The following is a 12,682-nucleotide window of genomic DNA, read 5'->3' on the forward strand; positions in this document are numbered from 1 at the left end:
TTCTCTGCAATGAGTCTTCGAACTTCTCCCTGTAAATGTGCATTTTCCTCATTTTGGATCTTTCGCTTCTCGTTCAGACTTTTGATCTGCTCTTTGAGATTCTGCAGCTCTGAAAGCAGCTGGGATGCCTGTTTGGCCTGAGAAGCATACTGATTATTTATTGCATGAAGAGCCATTTCTCTCTGCTCAAGGCTCTCTGTCAGTGAATTCATTTGTGCTACAACCTGAAGATGTTGGGATTTAAGTCTTTCTATCTCAATGGTCAGCTGGCTTACACTTGCTTGATGAGATGCTAAAGCTTCATCCTTTTCCTTTGAAAGACAGGAATGTAAGGTTTTGGTTTTTTCCAGTTCATCTGTGCTCACAGATAACTCATTTCTCAGCGTTTCGATAACGGTTATTGCCATCTGCTGTTCATCTAATTGTGCTCGAAGGTTAGAAACTTCCTCAGTCTTCTCAGAGAGATGCTTTTGTACAGCTTGTAACTCCTCTAAGCTAACTGCATATTTTTTCTGCAGGTTGTTGAAGGCACTTTGTGTCTCGTCTGCTGACCTCTTCAGGTTTTCAGACTCCACAGACAGTGACTGAATCTGACTCTGCAGCTGGGACACCAACTCTGTGCTTTCTATGAACTGAGCTTTAAAGAACAATGCCTCATCTGTTTGTCTCTGGAAATCCACCAGAGACTTAGATTGTACCAGAAGCTTTACTTCTTTATCCTCCGAAGCCTTTTTGAGACTATCCACTTCACACATCTGCAGTTGGAGGGAGCTGTTGAGCTTTGAGACGGATTCCTCGAGGTGTGAAATCTTTTCTTTCAAGCTTTCGCATTCGGCCTCTTTGGCTTGCAGATGTGAAGTGAGATTCTCAACAGTGGTAGCTGAATGACTTTGAAATTCAACACTTGACTGCTCCTTTATCTCCATTGTGTTTTTCAACAGGCATGACTCTAAAGTTAAACTGTCAATTTTCCCTCTTAGATTGCAGTTTGCACCTTCGAGCTCTGAAATCTGTTTTAGTAAACTGGTGTTGTCTTTGTTGCTCTGTTTCAGCTGCTCCTCCTGCTCAGTGATCCGACTGTCAAGCTGATGGATCAAACTCTCCTGTTTTTTCATCTTGTTCTCTCTGTCCTGCATGGCCAGTTTAATTTTTTCTGTCTCTGAATGTTCCACTTTGAGTTCACTGTTTTTGTTGGAAACCTCAGCTCTGAGACTAGAGATGAGCTCTTGAGATTCAGACAGCTCATTTGCAGTTTTCTGAAGTTCAGATTTCAGTCTCATATTCTGATCATTCAGGGCCTGAATACTGTCTTTAAAACCAATCATCTGTGCCTTCCTCTGCTCCTCCTCCTGCATTAGCTGATGCTTTTCTGAGAGGAGTTTCTGCACAGAAGCCTTTAAATGCGTAATCTCAGCTTCCTTCTCTGTAGCGTTCTCATTCATAGCCCCAAGCTGACTGCTGAGAGAAAGAACAGACTCTTTTCGTTTACTTAGCTCCTTTTTATGGCTCTGAAACTCATTTGTAATTTCTTCTAAAGTCAATTCTCTTTGCTCAAGTTGCTGTTTTGTCTCAGAGATTCCTCGCCTGAGCAGTTCAACCTCATTTTGCATCTTAAAAACAAGGTCTTTTTGCAGCAGGAGCTCGTTCTGATAAACCCCACACTCCTCTGCTTTCTGCTGAAGCATAGAGTCTTTCTCCATCAGACCAGACTTTAGAACCAAACCCTGCTCCTGAAGCATTGATATTGTGTCCTGAAGTTGCACCAGTTGGTTCTGCTGAGCCTCCAACTGCAATTGCTGCTCTGAAACCACTTTTTCCGTGTTATTCAGAGACACGTTGAGCTGACTAACTTGCTCTTGTAAACTTTGAAGTTGGTCTTCTTTCTCCGTCAATGTTTTAGACAGATCAGCACATTCATTTGTCTTCTGAAGCAGACCTGTCAAGTTGGACTGTTCACTTTCCTGGAGGAGCTTTTTTAACTCCTCTTTTTCCTTCAACAGAACATTAACTGTTCTCTGACTGTCTGAAGTTTGAGTTTCAAGCCTGGAATATTTTTCTTGGAGTAAGCCTCTCTCAGTCGTTAGTTCAAAAAAGGATTTATTGATCCCAGCTAACTCTTCCTGTAATCTTTGGTTTTCTTCTGTCAGAACGCCAATCTGAATACTAAAGGTGGAATTCTGCTCCACAGATGCTTTGAGTTGTTCCGTAAGCTCTGACACCATCTGCACTTGATGAGATAGATCCTGTTGTTTTGACTCACAAGTGGTGTGAAGCTGCTGGTTTTCCTCTGTGAGACTCTGGATGTTAGAGTTTAAATTATCCAGCTCTGATTTTGTCACTTCAGCCTCACATTCAAATTTTCTGGTGTTTTCTCCCAGGACTCTGATTTGGTCATTTAGAGACTTCATGGCCTCGTTTCTTTCATTCAGTTCATCTTTGTAAATTTGACACTTTGCTTCGGTCTCTTTAAATTGTTGCCTCAGCTGTGAGAGTTCTTCTTTAAGTGATTCAACTTTGGTTTTAAACTCAGATTTGTTATTTTTCTGGATTGTAATTTCACTCTGTAAACTTTGGTTTTCTTCTTCTTTTTGTTTCAGCATCAGGTCCTTCTCCATCAACAAAGATTTCAAATTGGATTCTTGTTCTTGAAGCAGAGATACCATTTCCTCAAGTTGTGTTTGCTGATGGTGATGGGCTTTTATTTTAGCCTGAAGAGCTTCAGCAGTTTGCTCTTTTTCTGCTAAGTCAAGCTGCAGCCGTTCCACCTGAAAATTCAAGTTCTGCACTTGTTCATTTATTAGAATCATTTCTTCTTCTTTTTCTCTGAGTCTCTGGTTGAGATGACTACATTCATTAGTCTTTTTCAGCAGGATTTCTGAACTCGAGAGCATGCTTTGCTCAATAACTTGATTTAGATCTTTTTTTTCTATCTGCAGCCCTAGAATAGTTTTGTTATTTTCAGAAAGCTGTATCTCAAGAACATATATTTTTGTTTGTAAAGAATCTACTTCAGCTGTTACTTCTGCAATGTTTTTGACACGTTCTGTAGCTTCTTCCTGAAATTTCTCTTTCTGCTCAGTGAGGAGGTGGACTTGATTCTCCAGACTGCTGTTCAGTTGAAGGGCAGATGTAACCTTCTCACTGAGCTCATTCACTTGTTGTTTCTGCAGCTCCAGTTCCTCGTTTAGTTCTTTAAGTTTTTCTTTAAGGTGCTGCCTATCAGCCTCTGTGCTTTTTAAGTGGTTCTCCAGTTTGGAGATACTTTCAGACTTGCTTTGAAGCTCACTGACCAACTTCTCGTTTTCTGAATCCCGAATTTTCAGTTCTTTGTTGAACTTCTGCTTCTCATCCTCAATCTTTTTATCGGCTGCCTGCAGTTGGTTTTCCAGTGATGCTACGGCTTCTAGCTTCTCCTTCATTGCCTGTTTCATGTGCTCCTCACTTTGGATCTGCTCCTCTAATCTTCTAGACAATGTCTGAATTTCATTGTTGTATTTTTCCACTTGAGCTAAAAGTTTGTTTTGCTCCTCCTTGAAGGATTTAAGCTCTTTTTCATAAGTCTCTTGCTGTAGTTTCTTGTTGATCATAAGTCCTTCTGACTCATGAAGCTTTTGAGCAGAAAATGTCAGCTGTTCCTTAAGAGAAGCGATGTGGGTTTCACATTCAGAAAGATGATTATGATGAATGGAGGTTTCTTCCTGGATCTGTCTTCGAAGGTCTTGAATAAGTTTCTTGTTGTCTTCAGCCTGCTTTATCAGCTGCTCCACCTCAGCTGCTTTAGACAGACTCTCTTCTTTAGTCTTTTCCAGCTCCACCTCAGTGTCTCTGAGTTGCCCAAAGAGATCTGTGAATTTGCTGTTCAAGACTTGCTGGTCGGAGTTCTGAGAGTCTTTGATGACCATGGCCTGCTGCTCAGCCTTACTCAGAGCTTCTTCTACCTGAATAAGGCTCTCCTCTTTCAGTTGGAGCTCCTGCTTCAAAACCGTGACTTGCTCTGCATACTCAGACATGTTACCAGCCAGGCTCAAAATCTCCTTGTCCTTTTCCAACAAAATATCTTTCAGACTGTCAATTTCTCGTTCACAGCTTTGAAGGTCATGGATGAGTTGAGCCCGCTCTTCCAAATGAGAGGTGTTTAGCTTGTCCAGCTCCTCATTTGTCTGACCGAGCTCTGTTTGTAACATTACTATGGAGACCTCTTGATTTTGTGCCTGAAATAAAGCAAAAAAACAACAATGAAACAGCAAATGAAGCAAATTAGTTTTCACATGTTTTTAACATAGGAGTGTGAAAAGGTTTTGTCCAACAACCTCTATTCCCTTCAGAAAATGCAATGAATGGAAACAACTAATAGAGTCATGTCATTAGCGCTAGATTAGTCAACTAGATTAAATGCAAACAAGTGAACTCAAAAAGCATAATTTAACTATCTACATTTAAAAAAAATCTTGAAATATCTAGGTTTTTTTGTTTATTTTTTGCCTTAATGTGCAGGTTAGTTCATATGTTTTATTCCCTGATTTGCTGGTTTTCACTATTTCTCTGTTGAGTGAATGTGGGGTGAGCCCAAGATGGAACGCATTGTGTTGGGTTTGGAAAAATATGAATACAGATGCTCAGACTGTTTCCCATTTTTTTTGTCAATGGCAAGAATTGTTTAGAAGTGGGGAAACTTCATTGTGCCCTACTAAAATGTAATTTTATATACACTCGAAGTATTCACTTACCCATCCAAATAATTGAATTCACATGTTCTGATCACTACCATGGCCACAGGTGTATAAAATCAAGCACCTAGGCATGCAGACTGCTTCAACAAATATTGGTAAAAGAATGGGTCGCTCTCAGGAGCTCAGTGAATTCCAGCATGACACTGTGATAGGATGCCACCTGTGCAATAAAACCAGTTGTGAAATTTCCTCGCTGCAAATATTCCACAGTCAACTGTTAGTGGTATTATAACAAAGTGGAAGTGATTGGGAATGACAACAACTTGGCCAAGAAATGTTAGGCCATGTAAATTTACAGAGCGGGCTCAGCGGATGCTGAGATGCATAATGCACAGAAGCTGCCAACATTCTGCAGAGTCAATAACTATAGACCTTTAAACTTCATGAGGCCTTCAGATTAGCTCAAGAACAGTGCATAGAGAGCTTCACGCAAATGGGTTCCCATGGCCGAGCAGCTGCAACCAAGCCTAACATCACTAAGTGCAATGCAAAGCGAAGGATGCAGCAGCGTAAAGCATGCCATCACTGGACCCTAGAGGAGCGGAGATATGCTCTCTGGAGTGATGAATCACACTTCTCTGTCTGGCAATCCAAGGGATGTGTCTGGGTTTGGAGGTTGCCAGGAGAACAGTACTTGTCTGACTGCATTGTGCCAAGTGTAAAGTTTGGTACATGGGGATTATGGTGTGGGGTTGTTTTTCAAGAGTTGGGCTCAGCTGCTTAGTTCCAGTGAAAGAAACTCTTAATGCTTCAGAATGCCAAGACATTTTGAACAATTTCACACTCCCAACTTTGTGTGAATAGTTTGGGGATGGCCTCTTCCTGTTACAACATGACTGCTCACCAGAGCACAAAGCTAACTAGTTTCTCTGACAGTTAGCCAATCAACACAATATTTCAGCTTGAAGCTCACACCCTGTAATATTTTGTTACCCCATGCGACCAATCATCTTGAGATTTAGGTTGTTCAATCCTACCATCACACACAACTATCCTTGAGAATTTGAAAACATTTGCTCTTTGCAAAAGTTACCTGGGAGGGACCAAATATTTCAGCTGTCTGAAACTACTGTAACTATTTTATGTAGTTTGTAAATGTTGGTAATACTGATGATGTATTCATATTAATGATTGGTAGCCACCATGATGGGCACGTTTATGTAAGTTGTGTGTTGTGTGTATTTTTTGTCTTCCTGCTCTCGGTGAAGTGAGCAGGAAGAGAAAAACTGGTCTCATTTTTGAGTTTTCCACAGCAAATAGATGTACAACCATTGATGTGTCTTTTCAATATTACAGCCTCTATGATGCCGTTGTGGTCCCTATTTTATTGATGGATGTTTGAGATGACAAAATGTTGAATTCTTAATGTAAGACTGATGCTGGACATGGGAAATGGTACAGATGTTCACTCATTCAGTGATAGCCCTGTTGTCCTCAGATTCTGAGGCTGACAATTACACACACTGATACACATTTTTATGTGCTTCTGCTTGAGTCAGACATGTTAGAAGTCAATTGAAAAAGGGTAAAGTATTTCGTGCCCTACATCAAGATATATTGGATACTGTTATATGCAATATTAGCGATAGTAGAGAAAAGACCGGAAGTTGAAACCACAAAAGATGAAAGCCCTTAGTGGCTGGCTGTAAAACAAGTTTTAGTTACCACTTCACAATGTAAAAAAATGACCAATCATTTTCCTGACTGAAAGTAAAAATACACTCCAGATAACTTTTTTCACGTGGTAATTCATGTAGTCATTACACTGCTGCTGTGTGTTCAGGCATACTTTTACTTTTAATTAGTTATTTGAGGCTTAAAGAAAAGTGTCATGTTACACTGTGATTGACAATATGGCAGCTCATTAGCGAGTTGGGAAGGTGTGTATACAGGACTTTAGTACTGAGGGTACAGCCCCACATCCCTAGTGAATATGCTCTGGCTCCAAAAGTACAACACGGCAGCTCCCAAAAACTAGATTTTTTGCTTTCAATTTTGGACAACAGAGATTAATTATGTTACTTTGTCCATATTTATTTATATTGATTTTGCCCCAATATATTTTTAAAGCTAAAACGGCCACTGAATAGAACAGATAACAGGTGGAAAGAATTCTGAAATATTCTTTAAATTGCTGAAAGCTGACCTTCTCCTTCAGGACACTGAGCTTCTGCTTGAGGTCAGCAACTTCTGTTTTCAGTTCGGAGCACTGCTTTTCAAAGCTGCTGCATCTCCTAGTGTTGTTCTCAAGCTGCAAAAAGCAAAAAAATGCTTAAAGCTTTAAAGTAGAATCCTTTTATTCTGTGAAAAATGAAAATAAAAGCATTGATTCTTACACTGTGCTCTGTCTGAAGCAGCTTGTCAGACAGCTCTTTGTACTGAATCTCCTTCTCACTCAGAGTTTCTCTGAGGCTGCTGATGAGCTCAAGTTTGTCAGACGTCCTGGCCAATGCATTCTCCTTCTCAATGAGGGAACTTTCCAGACACTCTTGTGTGTCAGTTAGTCTACAGCAGAAAAAACAACAACAACAGACACAAGAAATTAAATGCCTCGGACTTCTTGAAAGAATGAATATCAGCCGCTGCCTTTCATGCCAGAGTTTTAGACTAAGATAATTTTATGTTGAAAAATGAACAAATAGTAGTTGTTTTGGTAAAACCTTAAAAATAAAGCACCTATGAAAGGTATTCACCCACTTGCTATCAAAAATGAGTCGTGGTCAATATACATTGGCCTTATTAACAAAATAAAAAAATAAAAACAAACAAAAATAACCCGCCAATGTCAAAGTGAAATCAAATGTCCAAAAAGTAATTCCAATTAAATAAAAATATGCAATAGAAAATAGGTGACTGCATAAATATTCAGCCTCTTTAAAGTAACTGTTCTAATTCAACTCAGAGAAAAGATTACTGTAAAGTACTATCAGGGGCCATCCCCTGACTTTACTGAATACTATAAAGTATTATACTATACTACACAGAAAGATTTCCAAGGCCCTAAACATCTTCAGGAGTTCTCTTAAATCAATCATCAAGAAATGGAAGGAATATGGGACAGGTGTAAATCTACCAAGATGAGGACATCTTCACAAACTGAGTGACGAAAGCAAGAAGAATAGTGAGAAAGACAACCAATACACCTGTGTGCACTCGGGGCTCTTCACCAGCCTATGCTTTAAGGGAAAGTGGCAAAGAGAAAGCTACTGCTGAAGAAAACTGAGATTAAATATCATCTGGAGTTTGTCTAGAGACTCTAGTTAAGATTTAGTCATGATTCATTATTCATTTAATGTCATGTTTAGAATGTGTGTAGTGAATGACTTTCAGATACTACCACACCAAATTTAAGCACATCAGCATATCTCATCATTTTTAGTTTCCTGTACAGCTACAGTTTTTTTATAACAAAGACAGAATGTATTTATACTTCTACAGTCATGGACGTCCAAGATTTGTACAGCTCAAGTATTAATCCAAATAATCAAAACAGTGTGAATTGTGTCAAGGCATATCAAACATAATTGATTTTTTTTAAATTTATGAATCTGTTCTGTAAAATAAAACCCACTGTGTAACAATGGTTATTTTTCTGTTGTTTTTCAGTTAGAGCATCAAAGCTGAATCTACAGCTTACCCTTTGAGCTGTTCGTTGAGATTGTTAACAAGAAGCTGATGCTTCTCAGCATCTCTGCTCTGCTGACTTCTAACGCTCGCGAGTTGACTCTGTAGTTTCTCTGTTTCGCTCTGCAGTGTGGAGAAAGTGACATCACTATGAAAGTTCAAATTAATAAAGCAACCAACAAAAACTTCGCACAGCACACAAACACAGATAACAGACTCACCAGAAAGCAGCATCAACAGACTTGTTACTTCTGTACAAGTTTTATATTGCATTGCATTTATTCATACAGTATATACAACTACAAAAAAAAGGTTGGAATTGTCATTTCATTCAACAATTTTTCCCTTCAAATAATACCAAATTGGCATTGTATTTCATACAATTAGAAAGACTGATTAGCCACCTTTATTGCGAGATACAACTTGTAAAGATTAGCAACTCAGCTAAACATGTGGGTAGAGCATGGAAAAAATGTGACAAAATCTCCTGTAATAGATTACTCATTTGACCAACATAGTCAGCCACACTGTAAGATCTAAAACTTGACCAAGAAAATAACTGAAAGATGTAATTACTTGAATTACGTGAATTGTGGTTAGAAAAATTCCGAAATATCAACCTGTGCAATAATTATGTCGTCTAATCAGCATACTGATATGGCACACCTGTGAAGTGAATGGATTATCTCAGCAAAGTGCTCACTAACACAGATTTATACAAATTTGAGAAAAAAAGTCCTGTTGTCTACGAAGAAAAAGTCTTACACCTTTGAGATTAACTCATGAAAATGGGAGCAAAAACAAGTGTTGTATTTATATTTTTGTTCAGAATAGATGTACATCCAGTAATTAAAGAATGATACTGAGAGGTACATGATGTAGTGTGAAGAATAAAACAATATAAAGACAACAGAAATCATTTCCTCTGCTTTTTGCTTTAAACTTTTTACTGGAATATCAGTTCAACCATCAGTTTATGATCAATTTTATAAGACCTACGTGTGCACATACTGACAGATATTCAGTATTAAAAGTTATTTCATAAAGGTTATGTTTTCACTTCTAGTTTGATTTCCAATATGTGTGCTGTTATGAGGTTCAGTACAAAAAATGTAATTAGCACCACTAGTGAGTCAGCAGTAGAACTCTGTGCTTTAAACTTTATTGACAAAATGTGCGGGGTTAAACAAGCACACCACACCATTTGCCATCACCGCCAGAGGTGCTCTCCAGCGCACACATACAGGGCCGACCCAACACACCTGTGAGACCCAACAAGGTTGCTCATCTTCATCTACATCAAACGTCACCTGTGTTAGAAGGGTTTGCAGGGAAACATGCAATTCACTCTTCATTAAGGCTGGAAGATTTTATCTTCACTATGTTAAGATATCCTTTAGGAAGAGTTAACACTGCAGCTACAAGTCAAGGTGGTACCTGGAATTGTGCAAAACAAGTTTACCTGTAACGCTTCTATTCGGGCCTGTAGCTGGAATCGGTCCTCCAAGTCTTGGCATCGCTCCTCCAGGCTCAGTATCTGCTCCTGCAGTTGGTTCCTTTCCAGCTCAAGCTCCTCCACAACAGACCGCAACCCACCTGTAATTATCAAGAGACAAAATAGGTGAAATTAAAACCAGTCACAAATACAGGCCATTTGAACCACAACAGTTTAAAGAATAAATATAACACTGTTTTGTTTTGTATACACTGACTGAGATGACATTATTTCCAACTCTACTACTCCGAGGTTTACAGAAATATCCATTAGCAGATTAATAACTTAAAAGACAGTGAGAAAAATTCAGTTAAAGAAATACATCATGTTTTAAACTCAAAATTTATTTTTGAATGTTATGAATTTAGTAATTTTAGAATAAAATTTAGGGTATATTTTTATTGTTTAATAACAAGAAACTTTTGAACATATCATAGGGGTATACTACAAAGCAAGTTAAACAAAGCAGGTCTTTCTTCTCTTAGCCTGACTTAAAAATGCCTAAAGCTAAAAAAAAAAAAAAAAAAAACGGGTATTATTACAGTGAGTCTGATGTTACTTTACTAACATAAAAACGAGTGTCCCATACGTCATTTGCCACCTTTTTGCTGAAAATACACAAAACCAACAAATAAAGCTGTTGGTTTTGATACTAGCAGTTTGCATTTGCTATCCATTTTCTGTCTTTGCTCTCACGTGTGTGCACGTGAGGTGTTAAAAAAAAAAAAGTAAAAGAGTATATATATATATATATATATATATATATATATATATATATATATATATTTCTTTTTAATATAGTTAATACATATACACACACACACTGCCTGGCCGAAAAAAAAAGTCGCCAGCAAAGTAAAAAGGTTAGACACTAATATTTCATTGGACCGCCTTTAGCTTTGATTACGGAACACATTCGCTGTGGCATTGTCTCGATGAGCTTCTGCAATGTCACAAGATTTATTTCCATACAGTGTTGCAATAATTTTTCACCAAAATCTTGCACTGATGATGGTAGAGTGTGATCGCTGTGCAAAGCCGTCTCCAGCAGCTTAAGACAACAGCAGGATTTTTTACTTAATTATATTTGACAATCCGATCTTTATTTTAATTATTGTAACAACAGGCAAAACTATGATGACAAATGTTGTTGCACTAATTTTTCTGTCTGGGTTATCATCAAGAACAGCATCAGTGAATAGGTTTGGCTTTTCACTGACAGTTTATCAAACCTTTGATCTCTTATCTTTGCAGCAGATGATAAGTTCAGCCTCTGTTAACAGGGAGACCATGGAAAACTCTGACTTTTCAGCTTAACATAGCTTAAACTGGAAATCTTGCTTTGTAGTACAACCCTCTGGTTAAGAAGTAATGTGGAAAAAAAAGAGCAGGCCATGCAAATGGTTAAACTTACCCCAAACTGATGGCATTTTTCCACCCACACTTAAACAAGAGCTCTCATGGGACTCACAAACAAACTCTAGCCAGCTCAACCAGCATGCACATGTCATGAAACATTAAATTTCAACAAATGAAGACAACAAGACACAGATGACTGACCCTTGAAACTGTGCAAGATTTCCCAGTGTTATAAAAAAAAAACAACAGTAACGAACAGAAATCAAAAGTCTTAATATGACAAACTGCTTGCCGTCAACAAAAAAACAAACAACAATGACCCAAAATAGACATCCCTGGCATTAAAAAAACCCCACCTATGGTGTTATGAAAAAAGAAATAACCCAAAGATGACTTAATTTTCTCAAAATCATGAGAAGGTCACCGAGTGCATGCCGGCGAAAACTGTCTAGCGGGTCTCACACCTGTGTCAGGAGTACTGTACTCGGGCCACCAACCTCCCATGTTCTCTCCCTCCATCGGGGTTGTGTTTCCTGAGCTGCTCCGGGGGTCTGGGAAGGAGGACTGCGCATCAAACTCAAAATCCTCCTGCAATATAGAAACATTTTTAATAAAGCACAACAGAAAACAATGCTCAAAAACATTTTATCTTATAGGCAAATATTTTAAAATCTGTTTAAAACAACACTGAACAAAGCAAGAAACAAGCTTCTGCCTGACATGTGTCAACATGATGTGAGAATAAAGGATAGTCTAAAAAAATATCTAAGTGCTCAAACTACTTTGAAAAAGTTACAAACACATATTAGGACCACTCAGAAAAAACAAGCAACAACAACAACAATAAAAAACTAACAAAATACCTCAGAAGAATTTTATTTATTTATTTATTTTTAATTAAAGTCAAAATGTTGAGAATAAGGTCAAAATAATGTTTCAAAAATAAAGTCTAACTGATGGAAATAAAGTTGGGTTTTTGAGATAATAGAAAGAATCACAAACCAAACATTGGAGCAAAAACCTACAATAGCCAAGTGACTATATTCATTTTAGTACATACTACGTTATAACTTATTTTGGTGCTGTACACAGTTTGTCAATAACTTCTGAAAATTCCTAGCGCTTTAGGCTGCAGTATGAGGTTTACCAGAGAATATTAATAAGAATAAAGTAAGCTATTTTTACAGGAATTAAAGAAGTTAAGAGTATTTTGAGGAACACTGAGTACACACAGTATATACACTCCTGATCAAAATATTAAGACCAGTCAAAAAATTGCAAGATTTTGCATTTTGCACTATTGGATCTTAAGAAGGTTCTAAGTAGAGCTTCACAATGTTAAAGGAAAAAATCAGTGCAAGAGACAAGAACTTTTGAGCAGGGAATTAATTGAAAACTGCATTTACACTCAAACATGATTTTTTTTCAGCTGATCAAAAGTTTAAGACCATAGCTCAAAAAACCCCGAAAACCC

At 38.0% G+C, this 12,682-nt stretch overlaps 1 protein-coding gene across 1 annotated transcript in view; it reads right to left on the reverse strand.

Annotated features, from left to right (window-relative positions):
- The window catches only part of LOC108243983 (golgin subfamily B member 1-like), a 79,321-nt gene that overhangs the window by 28,316 nt on the left and 38,323 nt on the right, over positions 1 to 12,682 (reverse strand). The window contains exons 16-22 of the mRNA XM_025008966.2: positions 11,673 to 11,796; positions 9,817 to 9,950; positions 9,617 to 9,664; positions 8,368 to 8,477; positions 7,067 to 7,235; positions 6,877 to 6,981; positions 9 to 4,211 (exon numbers count right to left, since the gene is read on the reverse strand). Coding sequence (XP_024864734.1) covers positions 9 to 4,211; positions 6,877 to 6,981; positions 7,067 to 7,235; positions 8,368 to 8,477; positions 9,617 to 9,664; positions 9,817 to 9,950; positions 11,673 to 11,796 — 4,893 coding nt within the window. The remainder of the gene's footprint in view (positions 1 to 8; positions 4,212 to 6,876; positions 6,982 to 7,066; positions 7,236 to 8,367; positions 8,478 to 9,616; positions 9,665 to 9,816; positions 9,951 to 11,672; positions 11,797 to 12,682) is intronic.

Source organism: Kryptolebias marmoratus, linkage group LG15, assembly GCF_001649575.2.
Source record: "Kryptolebias marmoratus isolate JLee-2015 linkage group LG15, ASM164957v2, whole genome shotgun sequence".
Classification (NCBI taxonomy): Eukaryota; Metazoa; Chordata; class Actinopteri; order Cyprinodontiformes; family Rivulidae; genus Kryptolebias; species Kryptolebias marmoratus.